General features: G+C 41.5%; 1 protein-coding gene across 3 annotated transcripts in view; it reads right to left on the reverse strand.

The window, feature by feature from the left end:
* Positions 1–3,605: 3,605 nt before the first annotated feature.
* Positions 3,606–19,411, reverse strand: part of PAPOLG (poly(A) polymerase gamma) — a 31,983-nt gene continuing 16,177 nt past the window's right edge. Inside the window, exons 9-23 of one of the 3 annotated variants that reach the window (XR_014782681.1) lie at positions 17,822–17,960; positions 16,144–16,216; positions 15,192–15,312; positions 14,411–14,495; positions 13,695–13,748; positions 11,391–11,510; positions 10,872–10,981; positions 8,894–9,015; positions 8,511–8,680; positions 8,036–8,124; positions 7,738–7,958; positions 7,162–7,227; positions 6,935–6,991; positions 4,821–5,010; positions 3,606–4,254 (exon numbers count right to left, since the gene is read on the reverse strand). Coding sequence is in view for 2 of the 3 variants with exons in the window: in XM_084799576.1 (XP_084655702.1) it covers positions 4,912–5,010; positions 6,935–6,991; positions 7,162–7,227; positions 7,738–7,958; positions 8,036–8,124; positions 8,511–8,680; positions 8,894–9,015; positions 10,872–10,981; positions 11,391–11,510; positions 13,695–13,748; positions 14,411–14,495; positions 15,192–15,312; positions 16,144–16,216; positions 17,822–17,960 (1,526 nt within the window). In the remaining variant the exon portion in view is untranslated. Of the gene's footprint in view, positions 5,011–6,934; positions 6,992–7,161; positions 7,228–7,737; positions 7,959–8,035; positions 8,125–8,510; positions 8,681–8,893; positions 9,016–10,871; positions 10,982–11,390; positions 11,511–13,694; positions 13,749–14,410; positions 14,496–15,191; positions 15,313–16,143; positions 16,217–17,821; positions 17,961–19,411 lie in introns of all 3 variants that reach the window. The other 2 variants (XM_084799576.1, XM_084799577.1) reach the window with 2 other exon arrangements.

The following is a 19,411-nucleotide window of genomic DNA, read 5'->3' on the forward strand; positions in this document are numbered from 1 at the left end:
TTTGAGGACCATGGGAGTGGGGGGGGGGCGGGGCAGAAGGAAGGTGGAACCGGGAGGAGACAAGGGACGGGGGCTACAACTGCCATGTAAAGTGAGTAAATTTTTAAAAAACTGAAAAAAAAATTGATGTCACAAGAGTAAGGAAAGCTATTTCCCCAACCTAAGAAATTATGTATACATACATACATGAATATATTTTATATACAGATATAGTCACATATGCATATACACAGCCATTAACTTACAACATGAAATATACTTCTAAGGGTTACATATTTTAACAGCCATTATGTTTTGTTTGCTTTCTTGCATGAGTCCACTAGACCTCTCTTCAAAGTGAACTTGTATTAAAATTAAACCCTCCAAAACCAAACCAAAGATGCATGTGTTTTCCTTCTCAATATCCTCCAGGCTTTCTCTCAGGAAGGGCTGTTGTTTTTCCCATGAGACAAGGATGTAGCCCAGGCTGGACCGGAACTATATAGCCAAGGATGACCTTAAACCTCAGGTCCTCCGGCCCTAGCACCAGGCCTGCTTTATGAGGTGCTGAGGTTGAAGCTCAGGGCTTCCTGCATGGGGGTGTGTGTGTGCACCCTATCAGTGAGGGGTCCATCTCCAGCCAACCTCTATAGAAAGAGGCTTAGATAAAGGCCGTGTGTCAGTCTGCCTTCTGTTGCCGTGACAAACACCGTAACTATGTGTCGGGGTAGACAAATGGGTGCACCGAATGTTACACAAGTCTGAGTCATTTAGGCGTTAAGAGGCACAACAGAGCTATGCATCCTGTCAGCTCTTACCAAGGGAGGTGTAAGGACTACATAGGCAGTCCTAATGTAACGTGTGCGTCTTGGTCTGGTACCCAAGGCTGATCACTGAACACTGGTTTGTTTTCAACCAGAGGCTTCTGGTTCCCAGGGCTGGCCACAGAGTGACAGCGTTGTCCTCTCAGCACTTGACACAGAGGCCTCAAGTACTCCTTTGATGAAGTGTGGACAAAGGCCACCCAGAGGACAGGGAGCTGGAACTCTGTTAGTGAGTGATTGTGTGTGAGGCAAATGGAATCTGCACTGCGCTTTCCTGTTAAGTAGCTACGAGATACCATTTTCTACCATAAACAACTGAGTCAGAAATGACTAAATTGACTGTCAGTCTGAGAAATAACTATATGGTCTTCTGAAACACTCCCAAATATCACTTAAACGCCACCGATTTGTCAAAGAAAGTTTATTTGGTTATTCTAGACAAATAAAGCTCATGCGTACAATTATGGGATAGGACAAAATGTAGCACAGAGCTACTCAGCAGCTGCAGACGTTTACGGAGCACGGTGACATGACGTGGCACTGTTTACATCAAAGTGTTGTATATGGGCCTTTTCAAAAATTCAGTGAGAGTTTAAGATTGTAACAAATCTGGAGGCTGGAGAGATGGCTCAGCTGTGACGAGGACTTGCTGCTCTTCCAGAGGACCTAGGTTGGGTTCCCAGCACCCACATTGGGCAGCTCACAACAGTCTATTACCTCAGCTTCAGGTGCCCTCTTCTGGCCTCTGTTGGCACTGCACTCATATGCATAACACACCCACATAATTAAAAATAAGTCTTCAAAGGTTTTGTTGTTGTTGTTGTTGTTGTTGTTGTTGTTGTTGTTTTTGGCAAATTTGTGCTCACTTAACTTCAAACACAAATTATTAAGTTATTTCCAAAATAGAAACTTGGAAAGACTAGGACCTTATACAATTCCCTTAGAAAATCCTAAGGAACTAGTTGTCCTTACTGAGACTGATTCCCTTCCGTCATGTGCACAAATTCTAAGATTCGTATAGTTTATTAGGTAGCTTTTGATTTAGACATAAATTTTATACAAAATATGTATGTAAAAACCCCGAGGCACTTCTATTTATTCGTATGTTTAGTGTGTTCTGGCCTGAACGACAACTTACTGGAGTGAGAACTTCAGTGCTATGAAAGCCAAGGATCGAGATCTTTACTCCGCTTTTCTACCATCTTTAAGAGTCATTCTGAGCGACTGTATTCTCTGTGAGCTTGATAGCAGAATCCAATGGACTGTCCAGTCCCGGCGGTTCCCACCCTTAGCCTCCTTCCTGAGGGCATGAACTCTCGAGAAACTGAGGAAAGCTAACTTCCCCTGACTGAGAAAATGCACAACACCCATATTATACACAATTCCAAAGCATTCGCGGGAACTCAGGACCCTCAAGCTAGAAATTCCTATTTTAAAACCAACAGACAAGCCAGTTATGTTGCTGAGGCAGGGGGACGACCCCAAGTGTGAGCCAGCGTCACCTATACAGGGAGTTTACAGAGTGAGGGGCTGTGGGAAGAGTTGGCTCATCAGACACTGTCTGCTTTCACTTCGCTGCTTATTAGTAAACATTTTATTAACACTATTGAATGGCTGTCTTCAGACAAGAATAGTCGTATTTTCCACTTCAAATTGGTTAAATTCTCAACGTTGAAACTCCAGGTATGTTTTCCTTTGTTAGCCTCCAGAGCTAGTCTCTGAAAACAAGCAGGCTGAAGTCCACCCCTTAGGAGAGTGCACACGCGCCCAAGTGCTGCCAGGTACTTGGCAGACAACACTGACCCCTGCTCCTCTTTACTTACTTTTAACCAATCTAACAGAGACTATGGCCATGGAATGTATGCAAAGTCTTCCCTATGCGTCAGGGCAGGAAGCACTTCTACTGCTTGTTCTTTTAGTTTTTTTCGAGACAGGGTTTTCCAGTGTAGCCCTGGCTGTCCTGGACTCACTTGGTAGACCTGGCTGGCCTTCAACTCACAGCCTGCCTCTGCCTCCTGAGCAGAGTACTGAGATTAAAGGCGTGCGCCAGCCCTTCAACTTTTGAATGACCCGGCCATATCAAAACCCATCTAATTAGCTCCTCAGTTGCCAGACCAGTGGTTGAAGTTCCTTTTTGTAGATTCTGGTGCTGACCCAGTGCCCACGCCGACCGGACCTTAGCCTGAGAGAACAGCTGCGGCAGTGAAGGGCTAGGACCTACGATTTAGTGAGACTCCCGCATCAAATCATGTCTCTAGGTTCAGGACCAGGCAGCCATGCGCTCATAATCACCATCTCTGCACTCAAGAGCGTGTGAAGAACAAATACAGGACATTAAGTCCAGGGAAAGGTTAAACTATGAAAATGGTTTTGCCAAGGAAGCTACAACTCCTCCCGTCCCTTTGATACAGAACCGCCCTTTCTTCAACCCTTGCTTCAGCAAGCTTTTTCCATTTTTCCCTTGTATACACTAAACACTAGAACCTACCTTTCAGGAGCTACGGCTCAGAATGGGAGAGGGAGTATAGCCCTCTGACAACCTAAACTTAAGAATGTACATTTGGTGGTAAAGGTTTTACAAGTGAAAATGCATTGTTATTTCTCCACTGACTATACGGCTTCCCATGTATCCTACAAAAAGCACAGCCAGGTTATTTCCCCGGCACTAGTCAATGTAGCCCTCCACTTCTGGACCTACTATGCACCTAGTGAGAGCTGAAGGAGGTGGTACGTACAGCATTCCTGGCCTTGCTTGTGTTCCATTTAAAATATATTAGGTATGCTTAAAAAGTAGACACACAGTAAAGGTTTTAAAGTTTCTCTTTGAAAAGATGGTATCTTACAGTACATACAAAAATACTCTGAAAATACATACGACTTCATTTACAAAACACGGAGTCAACAGATTACAAGAATTACATGGTTGTGGATTTTTAATAAACCGAGCATGCATTCATGAAACTTAAAAAATATTAAGAAATGCACTGAAAAAAGCAGTGTAAAAAAGACAACTCATATAGTCAAATAAAAACTACAAAGGTCCTGAGCCAATTAATGGTTGGTAACAATGCCATTGGAGTGCCTTAGGCAGACTTCGACAGAGCCACTGCTTACTCTGCGTGCCTGGGCCACGGGCACTGCGGGCTCTGGTGAGGGGTTAGCATGCGGAGTTAAGTTTATACTTCAAAATACAGGTCTGCTGAGCTGAAAGGTATCTATCACTGATGGTGGGATGAGTTCTCTCTGTAAAAATACCAATCAGCCAACAAGAATGTCACGAGACAGTAAGACATGAGCAATGTCACCATTCATGTACTGACTTTCAGTCTCCTGGTTGTAGTTTGATTTGCAGTAAAGATGCGTTTTGAAGGCCTCCATGGGAGACAAAACATTATGGTGCCCAACTCCTGTGTGGTCACTGGACTGATCCTCCCTGGTAACTACGCAACATCTGGACAAAAGCACACAACACAGTTTAAATACTTATGTGCCAATCTGGACAAAATAATTTAAGTCAACAAAATAGATATCTACACAAATTAAGGAAGCAGGAAAGATATGTCACAGTCATTAATCTCAGGGTTCACAAAGTGGCTTCAATGCTAAGGTAAACATGTAAACATTAGGAAAATTACAAGACAGGTTTTTTTTTTTTAAACTTTTTCAGCTCTATACAATGATTACAACATAAGAGAAAAAAAAAGAAAAAGAAAAGAAAAGAGAAAGAAAAAAGAAAAAAAGAAAAGATAAAGGAAAAAGAAAAAGAAAGAAAAGAAAAAAGAAAGCAAAAAACAGTTCAGGACTTGTATCAGAGTCCAGGTGGCCAAGAACTGGTTCCCATAACAGAGATACAAACATCAAAAGTTAAGGCAGTAAAACCTCAAAATGCAGAGCCATAATATCGTAGGTGACGTTTGCTAGCAGGGGATCCTCAGAGTGTATGTAGCAGTCAGTAAGCAAGTGCTACCGCATCTCAAGGTTCAAGTGTGAGAGTTCAAAAGCCACTCCAGCTGTCACCTGTATGTACAGCAGCTACTTCTGTTCTGAAGACTGGCTGCCATCTTTGCCGCTGTGACTGCAGGTTCACCGAGGTGAACAGGCGCTGCTATTACCGATTAAGGGTCAGTCGGATGGAGTTCTTGACCACACGGATGTTGCTTGCCGGAACTGGAGATGATGAATCTGGCAGTTCTTTACTGGGTAGTCTCTATTAGAAAGAAAACAGAACAAAACAAAACAAAAGGTGTTTTTCTACGTGCACACAGACACGCACACTGGCTCATCTGATAGATGAACGCAAACGCCTCACACTCCTAAGGGTCACACGATGCTCTCCAGCGCCCTCCCCTTCCCCTTTCAGTCTAAGGACTTGTTCGTTCTTGGGCCTTTTTTTTTTTTAAACAGTCAAAATTGAGAAGCAGAGTGGGAAAAACACAGACATGACCGTAATGTGAGGAGGACTCTGAGGAGGGCTTGTTAGCTCACCATGCATACGATCTCAGGCCTCCTCACAGCTGGGCCATGATGGTGACGGAGGAGGAAAGCCCTCGGTTTCTGAAGTAAAGGTGAGCACCATACAGGAAGCTCTGGTACCCGAGAGTCATGGCCCTCAGTGTGTGATAGCCACAGTATAAACCTTGTCAGTCGTCAGCCTGTAGAGGATGTGGTCGGGGAGACCACTTGTCTGGCATGCATGAGGTTCTGCGCTTAATCCCCAGCACCATAAATAAGGAAATGCGCTGGTAAAAAGTTCAGGCATACAGAGAAACAGAGACCAGGGGAATAAAAATGTATATAGGACAACTAAACTTCAGACATTGTACAATTTTACTCAGTCATCCTTTATCCCTGAATACTTTGTCTGGTTGGAACTCAGATATCTACCTGCCTCTGCCTCCCAAATGCTGGCATTCAAGGTATGCACCACCACCCTGGCTGTACTTGAAAGATTTTAAAGCATAATCATGTGATTCACTGTTTTATATTTTAATATCCAACTCAATATTTTTCTTGCATTACCACATTTAATATACACTTTGTAACACAGTCTTGCAGTGTGAGCTGTGTAGCTGAAAAGGCCTGTGAAGATCTTACTTTGTTTTCAAAGAGTCTGACAGGGTAAAGGTTGACTATAAGAAAATTTAGATTTAGTTTTAGCTTCTTTCTTTTTGATTCCTTTGGCATCAGGCAAGAGCGGGGAGAAGTGTCCAGTCGCCGTGTAGGGCAGTGCTGGCGGCACAGGCAGGAAGGAGCTGGAGAAGTGCTCCTCCCGGGCTGTCCGTGTGCAGAGCCCCTAGCTAGCAATTCCCGCCAGCTCGGGCTGCAGTGCCCCTCCGTTTCCAGATGCATCTCTCTGGTGTCTGAACAGATCACTCAGGCACTGCAGCCTCTGTCAAGTCCACCCGTCACCGGCGCCAGCTTGGTTTTCAATGTGGGGACTGTCTCCCCAAGATCTGAGATGCTGGTGAATGCGGCAGGATGGTGTCATTGCTCAGTCTTTCCTTGTACTGACTTGCTTTGACAGCTTGTCACAAGCCACCCTGCGACACTGCCAGGAGCGGAAGCTTGCGGAGTGCACTAGCTTTTAGCACTTTCAATGTAATGACGGGGTGCGAATGTTTGCTTCCTCCTTTTGGGGTGACGTCTCTTCTCCGACATCTCGGCTGCCTGGGGACTGCTGTCTTGTCGGCATCTGACAGAGTGGGTAATGAGGTCTGCACCATCACAGCCGGTCTCCTTCTCCCTCTGAGTTGCCTTCTGTTTTCTCTTCTCCTTTAGCGGTTTCTGTGGGGGGCTCTTGCGCACCTTGGTGTTCTCGCTGTCAAGCTCATTACAAGGATTTCCAAGGCGCTAATGACAATTGTATTGGACATCATGTGTCCTAGTTTTAGGTTTTTCCTTTTCTTTTCTTTTCTTTTTTGATATTTTTTTTTTTCTTCAACACAGGGTTTCTCTGTCACCCTGGCTATCCTGGACTTGCTTTGTAGACCAGGCTAATCTCAAACTCACGGAGATTCACCTGCCTCTGCCTCCCCAGTGCTTGGATTGAAGGTGTGAGCCACCATGCCCAGCTTAGATTTGGTTTCTTAATAAGTGTTTTTACCTACAGAGCTACCCCTACCATCTAGTACCTTTTTGCGTGACGTATCAATAGTTGGAATGGGCATAGATCCTCCACCAGTTGTATCCTAAAAATAGGAGAATTAAAGATATAGGTTTAAATTTTCTTTCAATTTACACTTATTTCTACTTAAGATAAATCATAACTAAAGCCTGATGACTCTGAAGTCTTCTATGGTACTTTTCACATCTACTGCTCTTTAACATCACATTCGAAGTGCAATATTAACCCATTTACCATTGGTTTTCTTTTTCTATCCTCGGCAGCACGGGAGTCCTTAAATGCTGACTCAAGTCGAATAAACTACAATATAAACAATAAAAAAAAGAGTTGCTACTATGTATCTGCAAAGACCACACAACACTATATAATCCAGGAAACTAGTCAGTCTATCATCAAATACTACAATAATTTAATTAAATATTTCAATTAACTACAACTAAAATTAGACTGAATTCCACTGCTACCTTTAATTTTTGCAGTGTAAGTGATCTTTTCAGTCAGGTCAATTCAGATTCTAACAAGACATATTTTGTCACCATCTGCTGGAGGCAGAGGAAAGGGCACAGCCACTGCTGTGTGCCTTAGCTTTTGTGTATGTCAGGAAACACAGAGCAGCCACGCAAACTGTCAGACTTCGCTAATTTAAGATGAACAACAATTATTGTTCCTTAGGGGCTTGGAATCTTTCTAATGGAAGAATTCCCAGTGGAAAACTTAAGATAGTTAAGGAGAACGGTCAGCTTCTTTACTATTATTTTAATAAAAACAAAACAAAACAAAGAGTGATCACTACTAAAGTCCTAACGTTACCTTTTCTATATCTTTCAACCTCTTAGAAGTCCCATCTGTAGGCGGTGAATGGGATCTTTTGGGTGTAACATTCTTACTAATATTCGATATTCCATTTAGATGTGGTTGACTCTGGACAGGGTTGTGGGGTGTTGTTATTCTAGGAATAACGTTCCGCCCTACTACAGTAGGAATGGTGCACACAGCTGGGGAAGGTACAGTTTTTACTGAAGGGTCAACCTCTGAAAAGACAAAAACAATTTTTGTAATCAAATATATTTGTAGCAGGACTGTTAAGGACAGAAGTGCAGACACCTACTTGCGCCGATGACCGGAATAGACAGCCCCTGAGCTGCGGGGACACTTGGCAGCTTCTCCACAAGCACAGTGGCAGACTCAGCGCTGCTCCTAGGTAAAGTGTAAAATTACCACTATTAATTCATTTCACTATATGCATTTTAAAGCTCTCATTTTTAATGTTCTAACATAGAATACTTCTTTCCAGTATTCTAACCTTACTCACTAGAAGAACAGAGAAAGCCAGGTAACACAATGGAAGTCAAGAGAAAAGTCTAGGTAGGAAGTCTGTACATTCATCTGTTCTGCAGGGTTCCACAAGCCCTAAGCCTGAGCAGCTCGTGCAGTACCACCCCAGTTGCTGATGGTCCTAAACAAGACATTAGAAGCTAGCAAGAGGAAAGCCTGTAAACAGCGAAACCAGCTCTTCTAGGAAAGGCACAGAAGGTTCCATCCCCCTCCAGTGAGCAGACGGAAAGGACAGTTCTGACCCACACCTCTCTGCAGCTCCTGTGGGGCTGTCTGGGCTGGACGGCTTATTTGCAGACACGGGAGAACTGAAGGGTGTTCCACTGTCAGTGTCTCTGGAGCTATCCAGACAATTGCTATCTAGCGATGACCGTTTGGACTGAAGGCCACCTGAGCTCCGAGTTACATCAGGAAGACTCTGCCAAAAGAGAAAAAACAAAACAAAACAAAAACCTATCAGGATTTCAAAAGCAAATGAGAATGCAGACTACCTTCAATTCTGCAGCACACAAAAGGCAGCTGTCTCCGTGATGAGGTGAGACATCAGACGGACTGTCTACACCACGTTCACATGTGGTCTCAAGACGGACTGTCTCCAGGGAACCAGGCTGCAGTCAGGGTTCAGACCCACCTTTTTCTTCTTCTGCAGAATCTCTGCTGGTAGGTAATGATGAAGTTGTTTTTTCTTTACATGTGTGGCTTCAATTTTCATCCCATCCTTTAGCATATTTATGTTGTTTGCCTGCCTGTACACTGTAACAATATTAATATGTTAGATGGGAAATTTCTTTCTGAACCACAAGCTGTTTTCCTTTTCTGAAATGTATAAACCACCCATGCCCCACTAAACACACGCCCTTTATGGGACAAATATTTCTAAATTTCTTCCACCGTATCACAAGACTATTTAAGAATCCACTGGTTCTATATGTGTATCTTCTGAAAGCTTTCTTATAATCAACCTCATTAATTTCATTAACAAAACAAATATGCACCAAAAATTTTCCCCAAATCTCTGATCATAATTACTTGTCTGAATCTATAATTCTTTTTCTGTGGTGTGTGTGTGTGTGTGTGTGTGTGTGTGTGTGTGTGTGTGTGTGTGTGTGTGTGTGTGTGTGTGTGTGTGGCCTGCACATGTGTGTGTGTGCTATGTCATTCCCTGCAGAGGTCAGAAGAGAGTCCTGGACTCCCTGGACTGTAGGACAGACAGACAGACAGTAGCTGAGAGCCTCCATGCGGGTGCTGGGGAAGCAAGCCTTAGGCCCTCAGGGGAGAAGATGGAACTAGGAACATCTAAGCTGTCTCTCAGCTACGTAAGATAATCTTATATTAACTACCCACAATGCAGTTCAGGGTCTCCTCCTATGCTGAGACTTTTATTACTGCAGCCTGCATTAGAGGTGAGAGGTCAGAGGCCGTCCGCAAGTCTATCTTCAGTGTGTAGGTGGAAAAATTTGTCTCAGAAAGCCTGGGACACCTTGTCTACATCAGAAGGCATACGGCTCTGGATTTTTGTTTTAGTGCTTTTCATACTTTGTGAAGACCAGTTATACTATCATAAAAACTAAGGTATTTTGTGTCTAGCCAATTAGATTTTAAGTCTCCTGAAGACAGGGACAGGAAGGTTGTTTTGCACTGCAAATACTATGAATGTAGCATATTATTTAATACTGTGGGACCTAGAGTATCTACATGCAGAAAAAATACTTTAAAAATCTAAAAAACAGAGTATCTCAGCTTTCTCCTTTTTGAGACATCTAATCCCTAATGATATTCATAATTTCATTCTAGATTGTTCAAATCACAGACTTTCTGGTTCCTTCCTCAGAATGTGATTAAGTGGTTTTCGGGTGAAGCATAGGAAGCTACATTACCATGGCAACCATGGGGGCTAGCTCAGAAGAATTTCATACATTTACAAACTCTTGTGTGCCATCAATAACAATATGAATGTGCATGCTATTTCAAAACAATACAAGCCCAACTTATAACAGACACTCCAGAGAGCTGTGGCTAGGGCTAGTTATGAAGGACAATTTTTTCTATTGATCTTAACACATATTCAGCAAATCTGTATCTACTGATAATTATTTAACACGAAAAACATTAAAAAACTCATTTCTATGGACTGCAATTATAAACTCTGAGTGAACACATAGGAAAGTCATCTGTAGAATTTAGCTGTATTCTAAAACAGAAAATATATTAAGATGTTACAAAATTTAAGTGATTTAGGAGTATCTAGGGAGTCTTCTCACTCCTGTCCCCTGGGCGCACTGGGTTGTTCCTAGACTAAGAAGCAAGCAGCAGTGCCTTTAAAAAAATAAATAAGTAAAAGCGCCCCGCCTGCCAGAGACAGCCTCTCCATTTGTAAGTATAACTCCTTTTTTCATAAATGGCAGCACCTCGGTCCATTATTCTGCCCTATAATGTCTTGGGAAATTCTTTTTCCTTTTTCTAAACAGTAGCATCAATTTCTACAACAGGGGTACCATTTAATTTAAGCAAATTGGGAACCAAAAAATACCTCTAGCTAGCCTTTAAACAGATGATACTGAGCTACAGCCATGGTTGAGAATCACAGCCCCATGATTGCAAAGTCTTACCTGTATCAGTAAATGACTGTATATCATATGTCAAGTCTATGTTAACACTCTCTGCATTTTCTACTCTCCGAAAAATTATCCCGAGGAACCACATTGATACGTAATTGTTGCTATAAAGTAAAATTTAAAAATTTCCATTAATTTTTTCCAATCTAACAAAGGCTAATGGGTAATTAAACTTAGTTTTTATTTCTCAACCTACTAATAGATTTTGTGACCAAATTCTTAAACTATATGCAGACCTTTGGTGTAGCTGCTTAGTACTATTTTTTAAAAAGATTAAAATGAAGAATGACTTGTTGAACATTTCAAAGATGTCCTAAAACTACTATGGAGATTTTGCCCAGGTTTAGTGACTACCACAGTGTGTACTTATATAACAATAAACACATAGCCACTCATGTTCAAAACACACATCATCCCTCCATCAATGGCTGCTAAGGACAGTCTTAAAACTCATCTGAAACAATGCATATGTCTAGTAACATTAGTTAAGAAATTTACTTAGGGACAACTTACGCTTTATGGTGTTCCTTATTCCCTGGGAATGACTGGGGATTCACATGGGCAAGAGTAATAAATTCATTCCGTTCCAAGTTTCCAACGAGCACACGGATTTTAGATTCAACTAATCCAACCCTGAGATACACAACAAGATTTCTATCAAGTCATATACAATCTGACAACTGTACTAGGTAAGCCAAGCAATACACCAACTATGAAGCTTCGTAGGTTCACGTAAAAAGACAGTCCAATTACAGTGGGGATTAGATGGGGCAGCAGTGCGGCTCGCCAGGCCGAAGCGTTGCCACACAAGCCTGAGCACCTTAGTCAGTCAGGGGAAGGAGAGGACCACGCAGAAGGCTGTCTCATGGTATCCACGCAGCTGCAGCACGAGCATGCTCTCACAAGGTAATAACAAAATAAGACATCCATCAGGCAAATGCCAAATGTAAGTGACTTTCTGCTTACAGAAGAACTGATGTAAATTTAATGTGTTGCTGACTATAAAAATACCCAGTCTTAGCCAGGCACAGTGGCGCACGCCTTTAATCCCAGCACTCGGGAGGCGGAGGCAGGCAGGCCTTTGTGAGGTCGAGGCTAGCCTAATCTACAAAGAGAGTCCAGGACAGCCAGGGCTACACAGAGAAACCCTGACTCAAAAAATCAAAACCAAACCAAAAATTAAACCAACCAACAAACAAAATCCCAGCCTTGGTTAAGGCTGTATTAGTCAGGACTTGTGCATAAGCACAAGTTGTTGTTAGTGTGGTCTTCAATCTTTTCTACCTTCCTATCCTAGGTATACACCCTAAGGCTAAGCTACTTTTAAATAATATGAACAAGAAAAGCTAATATAGGCACATAATTCCTGCAATAAGTATACTCTAATTTTGACAAAAGACTGGACTTTCTATTTCAAAAAGTCACTAAACTTAAATCAGATATTAGAAAAACATACAGGTTTTGCCAGATTTCTACAACTTAATTTCCTCTCATTTAAGATATGTGACTGTCAGCTATGTATTTATCAACTATGTATTTATTAGTGACTATAAGTCATAATAATTTCAAGAATACTTTTAAATATTTTCACTTATAAAAGATGAAACTGTGTTTCAACAGTAGGTGCAAGAAAATCTGAGTGACTGCAGTGTTGTCCCCAAATGAGAAGTAAACTTTTCCTATTAAGTACAAACAGCACATCTTTTGGGCGTTTGAGTCTCTGTGCAGCTATTTACTTTCCTATGCAGCAAAGAGAAACATCCAGTCACATATTAATGGAGGATTGTTGTGGACCAGGAAGATCTCATTACAAGGAGCAGACTGAACTTGCTATAGTCTGCAGTTTCTGGACTCCTCATCTAGACAAGTTAAATACTGCATCAGTAAGAACTAAATTTCCAGAGAAATAAAAATCCTTGAAGCATCAGGTCAGATTGGAAGAAACCACAGGTGAGACACCTTCTGCCCAGGAGGGCAGGGATGTGACCGTACCGACTGCGGAGAGGATGAATTTATATGCACTAGAAAGATAGCTGCTGCCTGTGGTCAGAGGCTGTGCACTGCCAGCTACCACGAAAAGATATATAGTGTATCTTCCCCTTCAGTTTTGGTGGGGGAAAATAATAGTAAGCTGCAGCTGGGTGTCAGGGACATCTAGACTACTTCAAAATTTCACTTAAATTTGACTCTGAAATAAAGCAAGTAAGATCTGATGCCACGGCCTTCTATCATTGCTAATGTTGAATTCAATGGCATTTCTTTTTTGTTTTCTGGGTTTTTGTTTTTTTTGTTTTTTTTTTTTGTCTTTTGTTTTTGTGTTTTTGGTGTTTTGAGACAGGGTTTCTCTGTGTCACCCTGGCTGCCCTGGACTCACTCTGTAGACCAGGCTGGTCTTGAACTGACACAGATCCACCTGTCTCTGCCTCTTGCGTGCTGAGATTACAGGTGTGCACCACCACCGCCCAGCTCAATGACATTTTTTAAGACCTATGCTCCATCATGTACATCAGTCACCAATAAAATATACTACATTTTAAAAAAAAGTTTTATTTACTTATTTAATGTACATGACTACTTTATACCTGGAGGCCAGAAGAGGGCACCAAATCTCATTATAGATGGCTGTGAGCCACCATGTGATTGCTGGGAATTGAACTCAGGTCCTCTGGAAGAGCGGTGGTGCTCTTAACCTCTGGGCCATCTCTCCAGTCCCCAAAATACTACTTTTGAAAGCTAAGCAGGACACTATTTTATAAATGTAAAGCGCCATGTAACTATTGCTATCAGTAGACAGAGAACTTGAGATAGAAGTCTTACCATTCTAGATGATTTTCTTCTGTTGATGCACTGGCAGTCAATACTATATAATGTCTATAAAGGATTTACAGCAATAATCAGGGAAGAAAAAAAGGCAGAAAGATCGTTAGTCTGAATTTTAAAAAATCTGTTTTTATTCTTCTTCCCAATGAGCAAAACTGTACAAGTACACAGTTTCTGAAAGCTACAGATTACTCTATTTCACAAAACTGTAGAACCTACAACTAAAAAATATAAGTGAAGCCAGACGAGCTATTTCTAGAATGAGGGAGCCCTTACCACACAGGGCTTCTATTAGCCTCTTCTCCACCTTGCTTAAGAAGTCTGAGTAACACCTGCCCTCCATCACAATCAGCTTCTCATGTAAATTCTTACTAGACATGTGCTGGCTCATACCTACAATTCTACTACTCATGAGGCTGACCAGGGACAGTCAGGCCAACCCAGGTGACTCTGAGACCAGGCTCTGTCTCAAAAAACAAAGCAAGGGTCCAGCAAATGGTTTAGTAGGTAAAGGCACTTGTCACCATACAGTCTACAGAAGGCGGCTCTCACACCTGCCTCTGTCCTCTGTCCTCCACATGAGGACTGTGGCGTGCATGCCCACAGTCATACATAATCTAGCCCCCTTAAAGATAAAACATGTAAAACCAACCAGCAAAAAACTAAAAGCAAGACAAAAACTGACATTTTTTCCTTGATAAAAGTTTAAATACCTGTATTTTTGAAAGAAATTTGGTGGCTCTAATAGTTTGGACCAATCTGATTTCCCTTGAAGAATTTCATCTGTAACTGCAAGCCCTAAACAAAAACAAAGGGTTTTTAGAAGCTAAGTCTAATTTTGAAAAGTGACCAGTTCTTAAAAATCATTCTACCCAAACCATCTAACCAAGCAAATGCTTGACTCAGAAAATATAAGCAAACTATTTTGTTTTTTAGAACATAAAAGTTAAATTGCATGACATTGGACTGGTTCAAATTTTGGCCTTAACATTACATATTTTGGAAAGCATTTTAAGTTTTTTTTTTTTTTTTTTTTGGTTTTTCGAGACAGGGTTTCTCTGTGAAGCCTTGACTGTCCTGGACTCACTCTGTAGACCAGGCTGGCCTTGAACTCAACAGCGATCAGCCTGCCTCTGCTTCCCGAGTGCTGGGATTAAAGGCGTGCACCACCACGCCCGGCTAGCCTTTTAAGTTTTAAAAAGAACTGATGGGGGCCGGGCGTGGTGGCGCACGCCTCTAATCCCAGCACTCGGGAAGCAGAGGCAGGTGGATTTCTGTGAGTTCGAGGCCAGCCTGGTCTACAGAGTGAGTCCAGGACAGTCAAGGCTACACAGAGAAACCCTGTCTCGAAAACCCAAAACCCCCCCCCCCAAAAAAAAGAACTGAGGGCTACAGAATTCTAACTGGCAATCAATGGCTACAATATAGAATAGAGCTGTCAACCAACAGCTTGGTAAGGCACTGTGGAAGGGACAGAGGGCCAGGCGCGTTTACCTTGTTTAAACTCTTCTACCATGACTGTCCGAGTGGACGTAGACACATTGTAGGTGGAGTTCTGCTGAGGGTAGGCAGGGGTGATTATGGGCATAAGATGGTACCTGTCTGATGGGTTCACCTGTGAAATCAGAGCAGAGCAGTTACCTCTTCTCCTACTCAGCAGTCCTCACCTTAGCTCCCCAGTCTGCAGAAGGTGAGAAAGGAACTGAAGGCTCAATCCCTCAATTCTAGGAAGTGTACTTGTGCTCTTCCGAGCTGCATTTCTCCCTGAGGTCAGGCATGCTCGTCAGTCTCTGCAGAAGTTAACTTCTCCTCAGTAAAGCTATCAAGTGATGCATCTTGTAAGCAAGTCTTTCAGAATTATCAAAACTACGGAGACATTATCTTCAATTTTATATAGAAATGAGTCTCTACTGTTATTAAATTGGAATTTAAAAATTAAGATGGAAGCTATGTGAGAATTATGAATATGCTTTAAATTGTACTTCAAAGAATTTTTAAAAAATTTATTTCAGTACTTTACTATAAGCAACTACTTGCAGGACAGTTTGTTTTGCTTTGTTTTGTTGAAACAGAGTTTCTCTGTGTTACTGCCCTGGCTGTCCTAGATCTTGCTCACAGACATCTGTCTGCCTCTGCCTCCCAAGCGCTGGGGTTGAGGGCATGTGCCACCACTGTCCAGCTGTGAGACAGTCTTTTTCAATGGGTTATGACACTGTTTTTGATATACCCACTTATCTGATCATATATGGGCAGTTTTTACTGCTATAACATTTGGATCAGCATTAGAATTCACACCACCTGCAACAAAACACACATCGGGAAGAGAGAGCTGCTGCTGCAGTAGGAAGATGTGTATGAAGAAGATGAGCAGTCCTCAGTGAGGTGAGATTTAGACAAAGGCCTACTCCCAAATGGTTGAACTCAATTCCACAACAAATTCTCATACCCGAGGATCCCAGACAGGCAAATTCAAGTTGCTTTCTTCTGGTTGTTTCAACAGTACAGGATTTGGCCATTCCCTAACATGAATAAAGTAAGTTAATTCATATACACTTCATTTCAGGTGCTATATAAAATATTATAAGTATTAGACTGTTTTAATCTTCACATGGCAACGTACAAAGCACAAGAGGAAGACTCTATTTCTTTGCTCTTCCTCAGAAACGGCAACTAGTCCTTTGTTAGTTAGAAGTCATTTGTTCCTTCCTTCTCACGTGCTTTCAGATTGGACTCTGATGCTACGGTAACGGCAATAACTAATGCTTGCTAACATACTCGCACACGAATGAAGCAGCTATGATTACCATCTAAATTCTCCTAGGTGAGCTTAATGTACAAAGCCAAAACCTATGAGGACGTTACTCTTGTAAGATAAGGCTCAGATTCACAGACTCAAGTGCTGCCCTACTGAGTTATTTCAAAGGGGACAGAAGTTAAAAGCACTGATTACCACAGAGCCTGCACGGGACAGACCTAGGCGCTCTGCACATATGTAACAGATGTGCAGCTTGGTCATCATGGGGACTCCTAACACTGGGAGCAGGCGCTGTCTCTGACTCTGTGGCCTGCCTCAACAGGACAAGTGGTGCCTAGTCTTATTGTAACTAAGGCTGGCTGATATCCGTGAGAGGCACCTCCTCTCTGAGGAGAGAGAGAAGAGGGATGGATGTGGGGGGACTAACTAGAAGGAGAGGAAATAGGGGAAGCTGTGATTGGGATGTTAAGGAAACAAAAACTTAATAGTAATAATAATAGCAGCACTGATTGCTTATCCAGAAGACCCAGGCTCAATTCCCAGCATCCACATGGAAGGCTCACAATCGTCTGTAACTCCTGTTCCAGGGGCTCTAATGTCCTCTTTGGGCCTCAACAGACATACATGTTGTAAAGAAAACAGCCATATACATAAAATAAAATTTAAAAAGGAGACAAAACTAGGTGTGGTGATACACGTCTGTGATCCCAATACTTGGAAGAATGAAACAAGAGGAATTCGAGTTGTGTATAAGCCTGGGCTACAGAGTGAAGCCCTTTTTCCAAAAACATGATGTGGGGACCCCACAACCAAATGATGTTATTTGTAATAACACGGACAGTATTGGAGGTCATTACATTAACAGAAATAGGCAAGGCACAGGAAACCCTTCAGGATCTCACGCATAGGAGGAATCTAAAACATTGACCTCTAGAACGTGGAAGTAGATTAACAGCAGAGACTAGGAGAGCAGGGGAGAGAAAAGAAAATGCCGGTCAGTGGATGCTACGTTGGATATGTTTGGGTGCTCTGTTGCACAGTAGGGTGACTACAAGTAATGTCTGTTGTACTATGGACTTCAAGAGCTAGAAGACTGTTCACCATAAAGAAATGACAGGGCTTTGAGAAGACATACATGCTAACCTTGATCTGATTGTATAATGTACATTATCTACCAAAGTATCATGGGCACCTCATAAATACATACAACTTTTATATGTCAATTAGAAAATCTCATGTACTATTCCTGCCTAAAGCTCTCAAGCGCTAGGAGGATATAGGCATAAGCCACTGTGCCTGGCTATAGTTCTTAAATTATCAAAACATTTACATATTCATAGAAATTAACAATTAAAGTATATATACTTACCATTTTGAAAAAACTAAAAAAAACTTGTGAACTAAAGTTGAAGCTGCTGCATTTGGATAGAGTTGGCAAGTTCTGGCCACTAGCATTGCCCAGGAGACTCCACCAAGGAATCCCAGCATATTGGAATAAATACCACGACCTAGGAAAACAAACATCTGTTAATTATTATTCAGATCTATTATGCTTGAAATAAAACAGGATAACTTCATTCATTCATAAGATCAAACACAAAATTGAAATGATATACAGTTTTGCACTAAGCTCAGAAGAGCGTTCCTGGTTCTGGCTCTCTGCTCTGTCCCCTAATATACAATGGCCTCAGTTCTCTGCTTTAGTGCTGACTGTCCTGGATAATTCTACTGAAATTATTCCTAAGTTCATCACTGTCATCCCACTTCCCCCATTTTTGAAATATCTGGAGTTAAAGAGAGAAATAAAGAGAAGGAAAGACACCTGGAGGTAAGTATGTAGGAAAGAACATTTCACTAGAAATCATATATATGGGTAGTATTTTAAAACCAAGCATCAAGTTGGTAACAAACATCAGTATTTCATAGAATTTGGATACCTCTCTATTGTGAAGAATATACCAACAACATTAGTCAGTTTTGAAATGATGCTTTTATAGAAATCTGAGAAACTATCACCAGATCTTATTAAACCTAATATGCCCTTATTAGCCAATGTGACATTTACTAAGTTCTTCAAAATATCAGCTTAGACAGGTTAAATGTAAAAACTATGCATGTAAAAATTGATAAAACACAGTTTAGTTTATAAGGAGAGACAATTTGTTCATGTTATCCTTTCAATACAGATCTCATTACTCTGACTATTCAAGGCCATATGCAAATAACACTTCCTTAAAGTCATTTTAGGCCTCCACTGTTCAATCTGATGGCCACAAGCAATATGTGGCCCTTTTCTGGTAAAATTCACACACCATAACACTGATTTATTTAAACCTTTCCCAGGCATACCACCCCTTGCTCTGAATTCAGAGACCTATGCAACCACTCACCTGCTTTCTGCCTTTTATACATCTGTCCTAACTATGGACATTTCCATATGAATCAAGGCAGCCATATGTTGCTTTTTTGGGGTAACATTTCACACTTAACAAAGTGGTGTCAGCATTCATAGATGTTTTATCATTTACCACTACTGTATTCCTTTTTATTGCAAAATAGTATTTGACAGTATAGACATACCACATTTGTTTATTCATTCATCAGTGTGTGAATATGTAACTGTGTTTACTCTTTGGCTATTATGGCTGGAGAGATGGCTCAGTGGTTAAGAGCACTGGCTGCTCTTCCAAAGGTCCTAAGTTCAATTCCCAGCAACCACATGGTGGCTCACAACCATCTGTATTGAGATCTGGTGCCCTCTTCTGGCTGCTGGTTCACATGCAGGCAGAATAATAAAATCAATCAATCAATCAATCAATCAATCAATCAATCTAAAAAAAAAAGGAATGACAATACTACATATGTGCAAGATTTTTAAATGAACATTATTTTACCTTTCTTGGGCATCATTTAATTATAATGAAATAAAACACAAATTTAAAGATTCAATTCCTTAGTT

Source organism: Acomys minous, assembly GCF_964271855.1.
Source record: "Acomys minous genome assembly, chromosome: 10".
NCBI classification, from domain to species: Eukaryota; Metazoa; Chordata; class Mammalia; order Rodentia; family Muridae; genus Acomys; species Acomys minous.